Genomic DNA, 20,124 nt, shown 5'->3' on the forward strand with positions numbered 1-20,124 from the left:
AACTCTGCAAACCCAAGCCCCATTATTGGAGTCATTTACTCGAATTAAAGTACAACACACGGAACGCAACACAGTAATAGTAGACATAGAAGTTTTATGCTCAAAATGGCCCTGCAAGCATAACTGGCTTAATCTCAGCAGATCCTTTTCTCATGCTCCCTTTCCTCCCGAACTTGGCCCTCCTTTTCCTTCGATAAAAGGGCTGCGTGTGTGAGTGCTAAGGCATGGGAACATAAATTCTTGAATCTTCTAGCATGTTAGATGAATTTGCTTGTGTTTAATGCTTGACGTACAAGCGTATCTATGTACAAACCGCAATAAGAGTTGCGGTTTGTACATAAGAGTTACGCTTGTACGTCAAATAAGCGCGGAAACTGGTCAATTGAAATGACTTTAGATTGAAGAATTAAGGTGATGAAGGGGTTCGAGATTGGATTTAGAAGTTACAAACGGCCGTCTCTCTTCGCATTAATTAGTGTAAATATGCATTATGCAGAGTGAGGTAAAGAAAATGAAGATTCAATATGTTTATTTTTGGATCGAATAATGATGCTGCCAACCAGCACCTGATGATAATTGATCGTTAGAATACAGACGCGACATAAGCAAAATGGAATAATATTGGAAATACAAATGGTAATTCAGTTATCATAAGGTGGCACTTTTTAACCCCAATTGTCTGAATTTAATTCTAAAGGTTGGCTTGGCAGCTTACCCCTTTCGAACCAAATTTAATTTTTTATTTGTGACAATGTTTTTTTATTTTGCCTTCGTTCGCGAGTTTTTTACAACACTTCTATTTAACTTCACTTCTTGTTGTTTGTTTGTCTGTCTGCTACAAATCTTATAATCGATATTTAACACACTTCTACCTGTCCAATCGATCTGAAATTTGGCACACTTGCATAAAGTTGGAGACAATGCATGAATCAATTGACAAATAAATGATTTTAAAAATTAGATTTTTTTATTATTAAAAAAATTAAAAATAATATTTGTCAGCTACAAATCTTATTATCTATATTTGACACACTTCTAACTGTCGAATCGATCTGGAATTTTGCACACCAGCGTAAAGTTGGAGACAATGCATGAATCAATTGACAGAATAAATAATTTTATAAATAAAAAAATTTCATTATTAAAAAAGTAATTTTGCCTGCTACAAATCTTACAATCCACATATGACACAATTTGACCTGTCCAATCGATCTGAAATTTTGCACAATTCCATAAAGTCAGAGACAATGCATTAATCAGTTGACAGAATAAATAATTTTGAAAATTTATAAAATTTTAATATAATAAAAAAATTTGGAGAATATTTTTTTAAATTCATGGAAACAATAAAGGACGGATAGATGAAGTGAGATATGAAGATACGAGAACAATTATTTCATGGATACATAAATCATCTTAAAATAAAGTTTCAAAGCAGACACCAGTGAAAGTTTTTCCGGCAATTGTAACACTTTTTAAACTTCTTGGAATGAATCTGTGAGGAATTTTTTTAATTGCAACTAGAAATGGAAAAAACATCTTCTCTAGCCGTATATTCCACATCGATAATAACTAAGTATTTTTGTATTTGTTTCATTCAGGTATAAACAGAAAATATAATTGATTTTCCATTTGAAATTCTTGAATATATCCATATTAAAACTGATTAAATTGATGATAGATGCTAGTAATACTAATACTGCTATATTCTCCATAAAATTATTTTTTAGAATTAAAAAAAAAACCTTCATAAAATTTTGGATGTTTCGTTCTTTCATATTTTCTTGTCTCATAATATCCGAGTTAATTGAACAATATTGCATCATGATCATCTCAGAACACTACCGGGCACTTATTCGAACACATGTTCGTAGAGGTCAAAGCTTTTCTTGTAGTAGGCTTGGACACCGTGCTTGCAGCCTTGTAATAACATGTCACGACTGTAACATGTCACGACTGCAACATGTCACTGTAACATGTCACGACTGTAACATGTCAAGACTGTAACATGTCACGACTGTAACATGTCACGACTGCAACATGTCAGGACTGTAACATGTCACGACTGTAACATGTCACGACTGTATCATGTCACGACTGTAACATGTCACGACTGTAACATGTCCCGACTGTAACATGTCACGACTGCAACATGTCACGACTGCAACATGTCACGACTGTAACATGTCACGACTGTAACATGTCACGACTGTAACATGTCACGACTGTAACATGTTTCGACTGTAACATGTCACGACTGTAACCTGTCATGACTGTAACATGTCACGACTGCAACATGTCACGACTGTAACATGTCACGACTGTAACATGTCACGACTGTAACATGTTACGACTATAATGTCGCAAAATAATAACAATAACTCACTAGCGCCATAGCTGCTCTGGCCATTCCGCCTCTCATGCAATGACGTTAAAAATCCATAAATGTACGAAGTGTATTTATCATTCATTAAACAACGACTACTCTAATATATGTAATTAAAACCATCAGATTTGCATAAATTAATTATGGGAACTGATTATATAGCATTTTCTAATCATATTTTATGTGCAATCGTTTGGCAAGTGCCATAAATCATCTGAGAGTCGCTAATTGATTTGCTTGAAGCAATTAGAAAACTTCCCCTCCACCCTCATGAGAAGAACAGCTTTCTCTCTACATCTTGCGTGAGACCAGCAGTTGGTGCAATAGCCTCCTAACAGCTCTACATCATCTATCAGTTTTAATGAACTATGTATGAAGCCAATATTTCTTTTATGATTTAAATCTGTCCAGAAATTGATCTCACGCTGTTAATACTCATGAAAGTCCGAAAATAATGGATTTTCTTTTATATTATTCTATTTCCAGCGTGTTTATCAAGTCGTGCCTGTGCGTTTACTTTGACTGCAACGCCGCGTGAGCCATCAGCGTCTGCTAAATGTGTAAATTACGTGTAACTCAGGCTAGGTTGAATCCCACTGATAATTCACAATCATTTCATTTGGTTCATCTAGCAATAGTGTATTGCGTCTGGTTTAAGAGCAATCGCCCAGTTTGACTGTGATGACAATGTGATATTCAATCTTGTTATTACTTTTTTTGTGACGATGATACACCACCAACTTTTCACTCTATTTGATTGTGCTGACAATGCACTATCTAACCCCTGCATATTATCACTCTCTTTAATTGCGATGACGATATCCTACGCACTCCTGTCATCACACTCATTTACTGTGATGGCCATACACTATCTATAGTCTATTCGCTTCACTCTAATATAAACTTGAGGCTCGCTCATTGCCCCTATGTATTTGCTGGAATGAAACATAACGCACTTTTTGCTATAGTGTCTCATCAGTTCGTAAATAGAAAGTTTTAAAGAAAGTAGGAGCTAGCTCGACCGTATCTCAGGGAGAAAGGAATTGTCTTGCTTATCCCTGAACAAGATTACTAACGCAAATTAATCCTGGAATAGGCAATAGGAATCAGGGGTTAAACGGAAATATTTGTTATCTGTTATCAATAAAATTGACCCGAAGATTATATGCTAAAATAAAGAGAGTTGTACAGAGCTGTCTCTGTATTCTTGTTCATATAAGGTGCAGCGGTTATAGTGCGTTGTAAACATATGCGATTGTGGACACTGTTTTCCTTACTTGTTTTGTTATTTGATCGATTCAATAAATGTTTACTTTAAAAAGTTTTTTATGTTACCCTGTTAAATTTCAAGAATTGGTGAAAGCATTTAATAACATTTTTCGTTACGCTGCCAAATGCTAACTTTCAGTTTTAAATTTGTTTCCCCTTGTATTGGAAATGTTTCAAGGCAGGAATGAAAGTTGAACAGCTAATAGATTACTTTCTTGCGTTCGCTCTTTATAGATTGCACTTGCAGCCTGATTTACAATTCGGGTAGGAATATCATTAGTCCACGGACCGAATTCTCCCTGACAACTTGACAACTTAAAGCTTGCAGAGGAGACTGCATTTCTCAATAACGCTTTTACTTGCTTCGTCTACCATATGGTGCATACGTTTACGCGTCAGCTTTCCCGATTACTTATTGTACGCCTGCGTATACTGCGTAATCGTGCGTCGTTCAGCGCGTACGGTGGTGAGAGGAATAACGCTGTTATGATCTCATTTCGCTCGAGGATTGAAATAAATTCGTATTTTACAAACACTGGTCGAGCCTGTGCACCAGTGCAATGTGTATCTCAATATAGGATATTTCTATATTGATAAATTGAGGTCATTATACCTGATAAGCAATGTTCAAATCATTTCTTAGTTATCGTCATATTGTGTATGAATTAAATTGATGACCATGAATTTTTAATGACATCTTATTTGTAACGCAGTGTTGATGAACTCATTCATCTGATGGTTTAGCATCAACACTTATAGAATATATTATAAATGATGTGATCTTGTAGTTCTCGATGTTCGTCTCTGAGATCAAGTGATGTTCTTCTGCAGTCTAACGTGTTCCTTTAATTTTAATTTTTCCTAATGTAGTAATTTCTTATTAATTTGGGATTGTTCTCCATTTCAGATGACGGGCGGGGACCAGGCAGGTGAGTGGTCAGACTGTCTCCTAAATCAATCAACTTTTAATTTCTTCAAATTTGCGCAGAATAAATTTTAGTTTTTATTGTCTTAGTTTGGTAAAGTTCAATTTTTTCAGACTGTCTCCTAAATCAATCAACTTTTGATTTCTTCAAATTTACGCAAAATAAATTTTAGCTTTTATTGTCTTAGTTTGGTAAAGTTAAATTGTTTCTGAATTTTGTGCTCTGATGAATGCTTAGTAACTGTAATTATAATATCAACTTAGAATAATCATTGTTAAGGAATTAGTTTAAACTATTTAATCCTCACAACGAAATAGTTTATTATTCAATTTGGAAATATCTACACACATGTTTACGAACAACTCTCATTAGTTTGGAAATATATTGAACATTTTTTTGATAAATTTCAACGCTTTGTTCACTGTAAAAACTCGGCCAAATTAGCTTAGTTATCTATTTTCCCCTTCAATTGATCTTCTAGTTTTGTTGTACTCAAGTGATGTATTGTTGCTATAAAGATTCTATAACGTGATGCTATAGTGATTCTATAACGTGATGCTATAATGATTCTATAATGTGATGCTTTAATGACGAACTATTATACAATCGAGCAAAGTTATACAATTGATTATTATTCGAAACTTGAGCCTGTATTTATTTCCCCTTCACCTTAGTTGTCTTTACCGCGGTGATTTCAATGGACTTTCTCCGGTATGATGACGCACAAAAAATGCAAAGCATGACTAGCGAAGTGTCAGCCACTTTCCTGCGCCGGCGTGCGACAGAAAAACGCGTCTTATGACTTGGAGGACTTCTTGCCATGGCTATGTCTTATTTTTTTATGTCTTATTTCTTTTATTGTCATGGCTACGTCTTATTTTTTATGACTATGTCTTATTGTCATGGCGATGTCTTATTGTCATGGCTGCGTCTTATTGTCATGGCTATGTCTTATTTTCTATGACTTTGTCTTATTGTCATGGCTATGTCTTATTGTCATGGCTGTGTCTTATTGTCATGGCTATGTCTTATTGTCATGGCTATGTCTTATTGTCATGGCTATGTCTTATTTTTTATGACTATGTCTTACTGTCATTGCTATGTCCTGTTATGATGGCTTTATGGAAGATGTCGATCTATGTGATAGCAATCCTTCCTATTAAAATGCGTCCTCTTCGATTATCTCTTGCACTTCATATTTTATACTTATTTTTGCATACGTAAGGTATTTTAAGTGAAGATGATTTAGTACTCGCTTACTTCTTCGTTGATACGATTCAGACGCGACATCGTAGCTGGGGCGTCCCTAAGACAACAAAGAGCTACAGAAGGCAGGGCAGAAGGAGCTACAGGAGGTACGACAGGTGAAGATCCAGCAGGGGCAAATAGAGCAGGATCTGCAGCAGGAGTGCTGCCACCTGCTTCTTCGCGCAGGCAGCGGCAAGCCTCACCCTCTGGTAAGATGAACTATTGGGTCCCTATATTGCTTGATATGTTGCAAATTGCATGCAAACTTTAATAAACTCGTCAGTAGGTGTTAGGGAACGACTTCGGTTCATTAGTTCATCAATTATTTATGATGGATATTATTATGATAATTAATAGTCAAGTAGTTAAATGTTTGGTATCACATTCCTTCATGAGTTGTTTAGCTAGACGTACGGAAGCGCTCCTCCAGAATGCCTAACGATACCAAATTCTAGCTCACTCAATTCGGAGGATAGCATCCACATATAAATAAAATATCCTAAATGCTGGATTTGATTCTCATAACCTCGAATAAGAACGTCATGGTTCATTTCGAGTTTGATAGTTTGTCAATTAGGTAACTGGAACTGCCCTTCCTTCGTATACGTAGTTTATTTGTAAAGTAGTGGCTTCACATTTGTAGACGTACAGTAATATTGCACTATTCCGGTGCGTAACGATTAAATATTTAAATGTTGACACGGCACATAAAACTTGTACGCACTTTGTTCCTTAAAATTTGAACTTGGTACATTAATATTCATTTGATTTTTTACTAGAATTAGATTAAATCTCATCAACTGTTAGAAATATATCTCGCGCTGGTATTTTGACTTCATTCCAATATGGTAGCAAAGTAGTACTCTTAGATCTGTTTGGTGCACAATTGTAATAGATGAAGTAGACGATTATTCCAGATATTGACGTTTTACGAACTTACAGTAATACAAACTTTTAAAGGTTTAACAGTTTCTAATTCAACATTACCATGGTTGACGTTACCTGGAATTTGGAAGACCGACATGTTCTCTGACTCGTCCAAATGAAGGTGCAGAGCCGAGATCTCCTCATCGTAACCTCATCCAAACGATCGACGACATGATACGTGCACCCTACACGGGTCCTGTGGTCACGTCAATGACTGCGTTCTTGGGACGCAACAGCTTATCGCGTCCCGTGCGTCAGTCCCTACGTCAGGAGCTCATTGAATCTCCATCAACTACTTTTTCAGCAACTGCCTCCGCTGATGGCGTTAACTCTCGAATCAAACTGAATAGACCGCAGCGAGAAAACGGGCAGCAGCAGTTTAGCCCAGAGTCTCATGGATTTAGATCTTCTTCAAAGCAGTCCAGTCATCAAAGACCTACAGGATTTATTTCTTCTGCTGGCTCCCGACCGGGGTTTTCAAATGGGCATGATTCCCATCGTTTCCAGAGTTCACACTTGAACGAGCCAAAAGATGAAGGGGGTTTCCGCATTGTTGACCCACCCATAAGGTCGACCCAGAATCGAGCTGCCATTCGGCAGAATTTTAATAGCCCTCACAGAAACCCGACAGAAATTCAGTCGTCTTTTTCTTTTCAAAATGGCGTGTTCAGCGAGCAGTTTGACTCTCAGCGCGTCAAAAGGGATTTAAATAGTGATCAAAATTCGATTCATTCTGTGGGTGACTTCGAACAGATTAATTCAATTGCAAAGGACACGGGCAGGCAGCATAACACAGACTCATCGTACACAGCGGCAATAGGAAATATGTTCTACCGATTCAGAGAACGAATTCCGTCCAGTTTAAGTGAGCTTGCTGAACTATTTGGTTTTGGTTCCGAAGACCGAATTGATTCTCCTACGTTAAACAATTATGGTCACCAAGACCCTAACCGATTTGATGCAAGACAGAGTTTACCTTTCCCAGTGGCGGTTCCTGCTGTACCATCGTATTTAATCCTACCTCAACATCCCGGGGTACGTACTCCATCTAAAAAGATACACAAAAGAAGTGTAGATGACAAACTCGAAGATACAGTGGACACTGCTGAAGCTAAACGTGTGGAACGTATCGTTCAGAGTCCTCAGAGAGCGAAAAAGTCACCAGGACATCGTTCTATTATTCGCCTAACCCCTATTCGCATTCCAAACAACGCAATGACTGGTCCTAAGAACGGTAATATCCCCCAGCATGCGATGAGACCTCTGCGGGGCCACCAAATACTAAAAAATACGGTCAACACCCCTCGAACGCTCTCACCCATCCAAACTCAGTTGATTGCCGACGCACCGGTCATAAATGACGTTCCCAATCACATCACCGATGTGCCACAAGTTCCAGTGTTGGATCACAACTACAACTTTGTCACCCATAAACCCAGAGGGCAGCCACCAATCGAGACCTCATCTCCAGCAGTCATACTCAACGAACTCATCCTCGAGGGCAAAGAACAAAGTCCTATCGTCGAAGTCAATTTGGACGACTTACCGGTAGTGGATCATGGCTATGGCAATCAGAAGCGCCTACGCCAAATAGAAGAACTCATACGGATGCACAATGAGGAAGTGAATGGTTTAAAGTATGAGAAACAGCTCCATCAACAAAATGGATTTTCGGGAGGTGGCAAGAGTGTATCGTCACAGCGAACCCACGTTGATAACCTGGGAGCCCACGCTAACAATTTGGCCAGTACGCCTATTCCATTCAGCAACGTGCAGAAGAGAGAGATGGTCCAAGCTGGGAAAGGCCTGGGCGGCAGCAAAGGTAGAGGAAATCATGGTCAACAATTAGAAGCTGATTTCAGAGCCGAACCCGGAATTGAACTCTCTAATTTTCCGTCCGAATTTCCATCGTTTCCTGAGCTGAATTTCGCAAAAAACTTCCAAACAGATTTCGAAGAAAGTTTCTTTGGTTTGACAGATGTTGACAATTCATTAGACATAATTCATGGAAAATCTCAAGACATTCAAAGCTTGGTTGATACTTCTCCTACTCCCCCACAAGTTTTTGAAGAAGAAATTTTGATTTCAACAGACCCTATTGCGGAACAAAAGCATCAACTCCAAAACTCTGAAAAAGTCATTAATAATCATCACCAGATCATGACTTCCCCCATCCATGTCCAGCATTCTCAACAGCTCTTGAAACAACCTCAATATTCCAGGCCTATTCCTCATACTATGAATCACCCTCATCATCATCCTCTAACAATGAGACCTCATGTGGGCGTGTTTGGTCCACATATGCCCATGGTTCATCCTCGGTTCGCTCATCCGTCTTTCCGACCACATCTGGCGGGATTTCATCCTAGGCCATTACTCTTCAATGGCCCAGTGCGTCGTAAGAAAGAATCTGATGGAAGATCTTCAGAACCTAACGTTAAATCAGCGACCGCGTATGTACCCGCTCCAGTTCCGAGTGTCGCACCTGGCTTCTCGATTGTCAAAGTTGGTGGCCTTAGGAATAATCGGCGGCGCGTACGCAAGAACAAGAAAGAAAACTCTCAATCGCAGACGAAGAATCGGCCTAACCGAAGCAAAAGAGATACTGACCATACCTCTGGAGCTGACTCACCATTTGCTAACGAGATATCGAGTCTGTTGTTCTCGGAATCGTTCGGTGAGTTGGGCATGAACTTTCTACATCTGTGTACAAAGTCTACAGAACTAATGCAACTTACGTCATTCGGCTTCACTCCTCCTTGAATTAACCGTATTTTTCCAACGACGTGATTTTTCTTCAACTAAATTAAATCACAGACTGCATTGGCGACAAAACTCGTCCACATTGCTTGCATTCGATATTGCTTCTTCTTTGCACATCATTTCATCTCTCTCTTGACTGACAAATTATTCTCATGCATATCATTAGGCTCGGAACCGGTTGACTGAAAAGAGATGTACTTGCTTAGCGGAAATACAGTGTGTTTTTCATAAAAAGGCGATTTCTTCAACACAAGCAGTACTATTCCTACTTGGACTGTTAAATGTACAAGTCAAAACTATAGTAAAATTAGCATTACCTTTATTTTGATTCAGCAAACCGTAATTTTTCGGTCACCACTTTAAAGTCTCTGAGTAGCCTCAAATTTATACTCACTATTGCAAGTTTCGGCCTTTATGCATGTCTTTAGTATCGCAACCTGCAGGAAGATTTGGGATAACTTTGGTCTCTTCCAACATCTGAAATAAAGAAATTACTAGAGTATATATTTAATCTGTTTCGCCGTAATTTAATTAACCTTCACTTCGCATGTATTGCATGTCTCGGCTTTGTGACACGACATGATACATGCATGTGTTCATTATAGATACCAGCAAGCAGGCATAGAATTACTTCAATGAGGTCACAGAGTGATTTAACAATAAACATTTAACTTTAGAAAGTAAGATGATGTAATTAAAACTCTCTTGATTTGATTATCAGAATGGATCTTACTAAAAGTAATGCATCTTTAATGCTCGTGCATTTGATTTTTCTATTCATCGAAGCATTCTGCAATGGATTTGGTATGCTTGATTATAAGATTATATGTCACTTACACTCATCATGTAGTGTGTTGAGGTAGAATATTAACGATTATCTTTGATAATCTTTATTGTAATAATCTTATTTATTCTGAATATTATAATCTTTAATTAATATTATGTTAAGCTTTCAATAAAAACTCTTTTATCTGATGCTACGGATTTGTTTTACCTTTGCTGCTTTTGTATAGTTTAGTTATAAATAACTATATATAACTATATAATAACTAAATAGTTATTATATAGTTATATAATTACTCAGATAATTATTCAGATAATTGTGTAGTTATTTACTCAATATTCTGTCAAGCTTTCAATACAAACTCTTTTATCTGATGCTACGGATTTGTTTTACCTTTGCTGCTTTTGTATAGTTTAGAGTACACGGTGTAATTACTCGGATAATTATTCAGATAATTGTGTAATTATTTGTTATTATAATAATAATTATTTATTTTATAGACACCCCCCTGGCTAAAGATGCGAGCGTCGGTTTCATGAGCGAGCAGCGCCCCTTGCCCAACTTTGCATCACTTGGGGGCTTTGAGCCCATGCAGGACGAGGCTCATGTGCAAGGTCTGCTACATGGAGTATATCTTGTACATCGTACTTACTCTTCGTATAGCGTACATAGTATATCTCTTCTACATAGAGTATATCTCGGTACAGAGACATAGTATAGTATGTTTTCATATTATATCTCATCGTACTACATAGACTATATCTCGTACAGAGACATAGTATAGTATGTTTTCATAGTATATCTCATCGTACTACATAGACTATATCTCGTACAGAGACATACTGTAGTATAGTATGATTTTATAGATATCTCATCGTACTTACTCTTCGTACTCTTAGTATATCGTACATAGTATATCTCTTCTACATAGAGTATTTAATATTTAGCACCTCGCTAGTTCTAAAGGAGTTTCTTGAAGAACAACAAAAAGCTAAACCCTCACTTGAGCTATACAATAATCACGTCATTATTTTCTAAATTTAGCTATGAAATAATTAGAAAGCAAGCGGTTTTTCTCAGCGTTCACTTGAACTGTGGGTTCTTTGTTGGGATTTTTTCTAATTTTAGTTATTAATAATCAGAAAGAAATTAGTTGACCAGAAAACTTTAGCGTTCGCTTGGACTTTAAACAGAATAAAAATTACATGTGATGTGTTGACGCAACATTTGGTGATATTTCTTGTTCTTGCCAAACAGAATATTACAGCTCTTTTCTATTCCATCCAATGATAAATCAAAATTATACCATTTAGATTGATCTATTCACTTGTAATTTATTCCCGCAATTGTTTCGAAGAAAATTAAATTTACAACTAATATAACAAAGATCCAAAACAATCCCCGCAAAAATCTCTTCGTAATATACTCTCTAAAAGCAAGTTTTGCTAAGAAGATAAACCTCGCGCTAACATCAGTTCCATCACTGCATGAGCCTTCACTAATTTATTAATTTATTTTACCCACAGCGTCCGAGTTCATCCCGCACTTCCAGGTGCCGGTGGTCGATGTGGCGGAGGAACACTTCCAGCAGCCTGCTATCGGACCAGATAACTTCCCAGTCCGTCATGTGAGTCAAATCACAGTTTACACGCTCAGCAAGTCCCCACTAAATGCCAAGTTTTCATTATGTCTGTCATACTTTACAATTTCATTGGTGCGTGAAATTCTCTGTTTCAAACAAGGTATGAAGTCGCTAACATCACACAACCAGAAGGGCCATGGCTCATCGATGGGTTTAACATTTTGTCCTTTTTTAGGATTTTGCAGTAGGTGGTAAGCGAAAGAAGAGGTCAGCGCAAGGCCTCTCAAGTCCTTTCGGTCGTGGAGGACATGACGTTAATCCTAGCGGATCTAATCGTCATCAGCAACCACTGGCGCCCTTCGAATCATTTCCTGTTTTCAACTACCCCTCCTTCGGCGAGCGCAGCAGTCGAGAAGTCGGTGGCAGTTCCCCGGTGTCTTTCTTGACCAGTCACCACGGCACCGTCAACCCTCGAGATCCAAGAAGAAGCCAGACGGCTTCTCCTTATCAACAAAACCCCACGACTCAGTCAGCACTCAGGGCCCGGTCTGGGGAAGTTCAGTACCAAAGAAACCCCACCATTCAGCGTGATGGCATTTACAAGGCAGAGGGACAAAGAATATTTGCCTCCTTCAATGAAGGCTTGAGTCCTTTTTCAAGACCCGCCCACACAGCACGAAGTGCTTCTAATCGACAGCCGTTTTACCCGTCCCAGAAATTATCAAGCGGACCTAAGAGCCGCAGTAGCAGCAACAATTACAATTCATTGCCCAACGGCTTCAGAGATTTCCATGAAACTTTCTATGGAAATAGAGACAAACCCAGACTGGGTAGCCAGTCACACCGACAGGACGACTTCGCTCCGGTCGACAACTCTCTCCTTGGCTCAGGCAACTTTGAGGTGTTATCTGGAGGTACATTTTACGAAGAAGATGGCGGTGGTCATGGACAACGACATCCTTATGACAGTTTTCTGGATAACAGCTACCCTTACAATGATGGTGGACATTATAACCAACCACATTCCAACAATTACGTTGATGATTTCTTCTCAAATTTCAGAGATTTTTCTGAATTTGCTGTGAGGAGATCAGATCGCGACGACCGGGACGATTTCTTTGGCGGCTTCGCTTCAGAAAATACCGATAAATTAGTCAAACTGTCACCAGCTGAACTCAAAAAGCTTAACACCGAACACGATTCGGGGCTGTTAAAAACCAACAACAGGAGTCTTGCTTTGAAGCAAAGTAACATTACAAACACAAGTCATGAAACATCAACACAAGATTTACATCGGCCTCCTCGCAATATTCAGGAAGTGTTGGAGCTGGAAGAGACCGAGCCAAGCTACATGCAAACGGCAGCTTTAACCGTTGACGACAAAGACCCTTTGATCGCCACTTTTTAGCTTCTGTGGACGAATTTTTAATTCATTTTTTTATTTCTTCTTAAATTTTAATTGATTCGAGTGGTATATGAATGAAAGAATTATTTACAACGTCTATACGACATAAAACCGCCCCTTGTTTGGGGTAACCGAATGGTTAAGATCAAAAACATAGGATAAGTGAGTTGCAGGTCCGAAATCCGCAAATATATGTGAAAATTTTAATCGAAATCCGCAGCTAACGATGAAAATTCTGTGATATCTATGATGATCGCGCAAGCCAAACACATTACAAGGCTGCAACCACGGTGCCCAAGCCTACTTCAAGAAAAGCTTTGACCTCTACGAACATGTGTTCGAATAAGTGCCCTGTACTGTTCTGAGAAGATCATGATGCAATCTCGTTCAATTAACTCAGATATTATGAGCAAAGAAAATATGAAAAACATAACTTCTAAAATTTTTGCAAAATTAACATTGTGTTGTGTTGACTGTAGTTGTTATTTACAAGTAATTTAAATTATTTTATGAATTATATAGCAGTATTATTATCATCTTTCATATATATTATATATGAAATATGCTTTTATGATGCTAATATATGAAAGATATCTTTCATATATAAGCATCATCAATAATATAGCTATTGTATTAGTATCTTTCGTCAATTTAATCAGTTGTAATATTTATTTATTCAAGAATTCCAAATGGAAAATCAACGATATTTTCTGTTTATACCTGAATAAAACAAATACAAAAATAATAAGTTATTATCAATGAAGAATATACGGCGAGGGAAGATTTTTTTCCATTTCTTTTTGCTATTAAAAAAATTCCCATTCCAAAAAGTTTAAAAACTATTACAATTGCCGGAAGAACTTTCACTGGTGTCTGTTTTGGAACTTTATTTTAAGATGATTTATGTATGCATGAAATAATTGTTCTCGTATCTTCATATCTCACTTCATCTATCCGTCCTTTATTGTTTCCATGAAGGCAAAAGTATTTATTAATAACGATTTAAAAGATTGTTTCTTATGAAAGTTGTTTAATCGGCTTCTTTTTCTTTTGACTGCGTGAGAATGAGATCCATTGTTTTTATTGAATAGTTTTTACTTCGTAACTGGTAATTAAGTAGGTATTCAAGGTAGAATGCTTCGCATTACGAACATCTAATTTTTATTACGAATCAACTAGTATAGGTCATTCAATGTTCAGTTTACAACTTACGCTGAAACTATTTTCAGTAAATAGTAACTTTTGGTAACAAAACGTTAGTACGTAATTCTCTGTGCAAATTGTATGAGTAGGAAATTCCCCAGTCGATGCCGAGTAAGCTCCCGAGAGTTAAGATGCTCGTGAAATACTGTAAGAGATCCCTGCATAAGAATATTGAATGAGAATAATAAGTTGAGTATAATTGTACATTGGATCGTTGTTTTATTAGCGGTAGCCCAAACTGTCAACTTGTACGACCGGCCACCGTTTTTGTACGGCCCTCCACCGTTTTTGTACGGCCCCTCGCAGTTTTTGTACGGCCCTCCGCCGTTTTTTTGTACGGCCTTCTACCGTTTTTTGGGGGGCTAAATATTAGCTGAAACTAAGTTATAATTAGCCGCGTAGAAACTTTAGGGTCGAACTTTGATGTATTCTTTGTGCGGAGTTGAATTGAATGAGATTAAATCTTGCGTTATTTTTCTTTGGCTTTAATCAGTGGATATTGCTACATAGAAAAGAAAAAAAATAATTGATCTTCGAATCTTGACTAAGACTGAGGCTTTGTAATTTTAAATAATTTTTTCGATTTATACCCTTCATTAGAGACTACATTTGTAAAATGAATTTAATAAACCTTTGCAAAAGACTCGAGTGAAAAACAGTCACAAATAAAACCATCGCACAACATCATTTGATTTTATAAAATTTATTTAAAATATGTAATCGTTATGAAATCCGGAATGTATAAACTATGTGGCACTGTAACATTCAAAACATTCCGAGAGCAAAATGAACCTGACTAATAAACAATTGTGGTGTATAGAACATGGTGTTCGTCCCATATTTTCAATTATAAATATTATTTTTTATTTTTTGAACGCATGTTGCGTCAACGTGAAAAGTTCGCAATCACTGATTTTTTTCGTCGATATTGCGTCTCATCAATGGCAGCTAGTTTAATATATAATTTACATTAATTCCAGTTTAAATTTGTGTTGTATGTAGTTTTCTGTGTTTGTGTGTGTTGCTTCTCGTCGTTTATGTTGTACATAGCACTCTAAATAGATATCTTGTTATCACGCTTATTGAGTTTAATTTTCCTCAAAATTATGAGCGGGCAGAAAAAAATAGAGTAAGCATTGCTCTGAATGGTGCTGCAGCCCGCGATATCGAGAAGACAACATCGATAACGATTTGACTTGCAAAACTAGAAATCTAAATAATCCAGAAGGTTTACCCGAAAGATAAATCCCCAATTTTAGAATACCTGCATCCCGTCAACTAAGATCCCGTCATCTCGAATGCAAATAATTTGAAACTACTGCAAGGTATATATAATTAAAGAAAGACCAGTACGAATCCACACTAAGGGCGGCACACTCGCATCTAAGTGTAGTCTCGATAAGGTAAATTTGGGCTTTTTCGAAAACAATTTACACTTATGAAGTATAAATCGCGTTTCAATTCATGAATTCAACTTTTACTTCCATTTTTTAAATGTCTTATTATGTCACCACTAAGAATAAAGTTGCATGCCTTCCTAATTTATATTACACACGATAAGCCGAGCATAGGAGCTCCATGCCTTATATTTTTGTGGTGTCAGTTTTCAATCGAACACGCTATCATAAATGTACAATAGAATAGAAGTTAAACGATTTGTGGTAGAAAGTTCACTATTATCGTATCTTTGGCACGAATGGATTAGAATTATAGCGACTTGTCATCGGGTTTGACTTCTGCCATTACTGAGACTTGACGACAAAACAACTGCAAAATTTGATCTCTTATACATATTACAAAGTTTGTATGAGTGTTTGAACCAAGGCACCCTGAATTTATTTGCAGTGTGACGCTGTTTGGACACTTTTCTACAATGACAATATCTCCGGGATTTTACGACCTGAAAATGTTTTCATAGTTAAAGAATCGTGAAGCATTGCGAAACTGGGCAGGTATGATTCTGTCTCTTATACACATCTAGATGTGTATAAGAGACAGATACANCTCATTGCTGTAGCTTGAAAACTGTAGGAGGAGATAGGTTTTCCGTGACAATAAGTTGAACTTTTCAGGACAGCGCGACAAAGTCCCGTGCCTGTCTCTTATACACATCTAGATGTGTATAAGAGACAGGTTCTATATACAAAATTCGTTAGTCACACATTCGAATACCAAAAATAAAGGTAGAGTATACTTTTACTGTACCTTTTGTTAAGTTAAATAAATAGTCAGCCATGTGATTATTTGATTTCTTAATGGCCATTATTTCTAAATACATCAGTCTTATGTCTTAGCGAGAATCCTGCGCCTCACATATGGTGCAAGTGCACGAAGATGAGCATTCGACGTTGCCATCTTCCCGCTAAATATGAAAGTGGCGGTGGACATCCTGATAGGTAAACATGTATAGTCAAGTCCATTTTTAAAATGTAATTCGTAGGAGCAAATGAATTTATAGCCTGGTAAAGCAATAAGTTGGGTAATATTGTATTTTATTCTATTGCCGAGCATCTCTAAGCATTGTTCACAATAATTCCTTTTTATTTCTAGACAATTTGATTACCTAGGTACCTAATCAAGCCGCTAGATTTGACTGAGGTCGAAGCTAGTGAAATCAACAGAGCCAGTTTCAGACATTAGCTTCATGGCAAAGCAGAGAGTTTTTTAGACTTCTTCAAGTTCAATTCCTAAAACTAAAAGTAGACCAGCAAAGTATCTTGGATACCACTACCGTCTACCAGTAATATCAAACATACAATGTTGGTTTAACTTTTGAGTAGATCAGGAAAATGAAAATGAACTTTTTCTAAAACATTTCTGGTTTGTCACTATGAGTCTATGTTAAAATAAATTGCTTGATAAAAACATAACTGAGTAAGGAAGAAATTAAGAAAAAATGTCTACATATTACTAAGTGAAACAAATATTGTAGTCTACTCAGTACTCAGTCTAGCTGTCTAGGCCTAGCACCATTAGAAAGCTCTTCTAGCTAGTTCTTGTAGGCTATCTAGCCTATTGATTCTATTCTAACTAAAATAAATGTTTGGTTGAAACTTTAGTCTTTGACTCATTGACTGCAGGTGGGTGGGGCGTACCGCGTAAGGTCACTGGCCCGGCCGCCCGAGGGCCCAGGAAATGTGTGTGACTGTCTGACTGATAGACTGATAGTTATGCTGCCTGTAAATTCACTAAAAGGTAGAATTGAAGAGAATAAATTCCAATTTCATTGTTTTGGCATGTTAAAACAAATGATAAATAAAGGACAAATGGATGGAGAACTACAAATTAACAACCAACAAATGACAAATAAATGTCAAACATAAAAAGGTGTCAGATACCTTAATGACAAATTAATGTTGAATTAATAATGATTTAATGACTGATGCATTAAATGATGAATTAAAAATAATATTGATTTAATAATAATAAAAATAAATAGTTCATAATCATGAGAAATTCTTAATACTATTACAGTATTACTAGTAGTACTGTTACTACTGTATCACCAAAAGCCATTGCCGCTGCCATTCACAGTTTCACACAAGCATTGGACTCATCTTTTTGCAACTTCCATCACTGCACGACTGTCGGCAGTTGGCACCACTGTGCAGACTGCAGAAAGTGGGTGAATATCAAAAGATATTTGGCGACGCATCTGTAGCAAAATTTACGCCTTCTGAAGGTCTTGCCGACACATTTGGATTGAAATTATTGCATATGAGAAATAACTTCAAAATTACTGGAAATCTGGAAGACCGCAAGCGCACACAGTAAGGTTTCTGGTATGCCGGAACCCGGAAGGATTCAGGATGCAGTGAAGCTTGGCGGAAAGTAGTTGTGGTGCGTGGATAGTAAGGGATATACTATCAAAGTTACTTGCAGTACTTTCTTATTAAAAATTACCCGGTTACGGGTCTTAAAAATGGCTGGTGATGATTTGGGCTAAAAAACCATATATTGGCAACGCTGCTTGCACCCTCTGTACCCTGGTTTTGGCATTTGGCAGAGCTCTGAAATTTAAAGCATTCTCTAAAAACTGTTAGCTTGATTTCCTACTATCTTTTATTAACAGTCCAATATGATATCGTAATTTTTTAACACAAACTATTAGTAGCCCAGGGCTAGGCCCTAGGCTACTAATAGTACCCTAGAACAGTACAGGTACAGTAGCCTAGGGCCACTACTAATAGTACCTAGGCCACTTGACATTGACAAATTTCCCTAGTAAGTAGACAAAGAGATAGGTGCAAGCAAACAAGTTCATGTAACGATGTCTATTGTAACGATGTCTAAACGCAATAAACTCCTAAACTTTGAAATATAACCAAAATGGGAACTGGAATGTCACTCTCACATCACTGAATCACTAATGCGCAACAATGTGGACCGTGGTCCTGCTATTGCCATGCAAGTGCATCATGAGCATTGGACTCAAAATTTGTCTTTTTTGGAACCTCTACCATTGTAAATGAAAAGAAGGAAAGGTATTTCATAAAACAATACTCACAACATTACTGTACAACTAGCTGCCAAGCTCTGAAATTCAGAGAGCGTGCTCTAAGAATCACTAGCTTCATTTCCTATTATCTTTCATAAATAGCCCAATATGATATCAAAGTTTATTTTTAGCACAAAGTGGCCCCCTTTGTGTATCCCAGCCAGGCAAGTAGATGACAGAAAAACAATATGATATCATAATTAGTTTTTTTAGTTAGTTTTCAAAGGCAAGCCAGTCAAATTAAGCTGCCAGTTGGATGGGACTTTGGGGAAGCAAAAATCTGCCTGTCCACCATTTTGGTAGCTTTGTTGTGAACCGCACCTGGTTTGTGTGCTTAACTACATTTGTTACTATGAATCATAATTGTAGCCCATGATTGCCTCAGATTAATACAAGAGTTATCTTGGACCAAGGCTTGGAGATTGAGGGGTAAGAGCAAGCAAATATGGAATATAAGGCAGTATTTTCCAACAATTTTTGGTATAAAATGTCGATTCTGTATTCATTTTTGAAAATATAAGGCAAAACTAATTTTTCTTACTTTTACTGTAGAAAAAAGTTGAGGACCCTGTGAACATGATTGGGATGTTTCTACTTTTTCTAGAAATCTTGCAACTCAGAAATGAAATTTTTTTGAAATATTTGGAATCTTGCAGCCTAATTGTGCACTTGAGTTAAAAATAAGATTGGAGTCGATTCATTTTACAAGAATTTTGCAGCTCCAAAAATGGCAGGACAGCTCTTGTTGCAGCTTAAAACGTAGATATATTCCACCTCCAACAGTGATTAGGTTAAGGGGACCGGCTACCCTCCGGAAAAACTTCTACAGTTATTATCCGATCATCATGAAACTTCACATACATACGTAAAATGTAAAAATAAGAACATTTTGCTTCCATGAATTTTTCAAAAAAATTGATAGAAAACGTGAAATTAATAGAAAACGGCTAAAAAGGGGTACTTCAGAAAATCTATCTCCTCCTACAAATATCATCCTACAACATCGAAACGCATATCATTCGGTTCGTAAGGACCATACCTAAAAATTTGATGATCACTTTTCTCATTTTCCCCTTAGTTTTTTTTATGCGCGTTTTATCCCATTTTTCTCATTTTTCCCCCCTCCCCCCCCT

General features: G+C 37.2%; 1 protein-coding gene across 1 annotated transcript; it reads left to right on the plus strand.

The window, feature by feature from the left end:
* The first annotated feature begins 5,865 nt into the window (after nt 1–5,865).
* On the plus strand, nt 5,866–13,333 carry LOC108681815. The gene is made up of 5 exons (XM_018170889.1): nt 5,866–6,038; nt 6,878–9,433; nt 10,804–10,917; nt 11,830–11,930; nt 12,121–13,333. The coding sequence occupies exons 2-5, from the start codon at nt 6,928–6,930 to the stop codon at nt 13,291–13,293; spliced, it is 3,894 nt and encodes a 1,297-aa protein (XP_018026378.1). The 5' UTR covers nt 5,866–6,038; nt 6,878–6,927; the 3' UTR covers nt 13,294–13,333.
* The last annotated feature ends 6,791 nt before the right edge of the window (nt 13,334–20,124 follow it).

Source organism: Hyalella azteca, unplaced genomic scaffold (assembly GCF_000764305.2).
Source record: "Hyalella azteca isolate HAZT.00-mixed unplaced genomic scaffold, Hazt_2.0.2 contig1591, whole genome shotgun sequence".
Lineage (NCBI taxonomy): Eukaryota > Metazoa > Arthropoda > Malacostraca > Amphipoda > Hyalellidae > Hyalella > Hyalella azteca.

What these genes read in the sequence shown, in the direction of transcription:
- LOC108681815 (XM_018170889.1), top strand. Translation starts at nt 6,928, where the DNA reads ATGATACGTGCACCCTACACGGGTCCTGTGGTCACGTCAATGACTGCG. An exon ending in GTTGTTCTCGGAATCGTTCG is followed by an intron (nt 9,434 to 10,803) that starts GTGAGTTGGGCA and finishes TTTATTTTATAG; the next exon opens with ACACCCCCCTGGCTAAAGAT. An exon ending in GGACGAGGCTCATGTGCAAG is followed by an intron (nt 10,918 to 11,829) that starts GTCTGCTACATG and finishes TTTTACCCACAG; the next exon opens with CGTCCGAGTTCATCCCGCAC.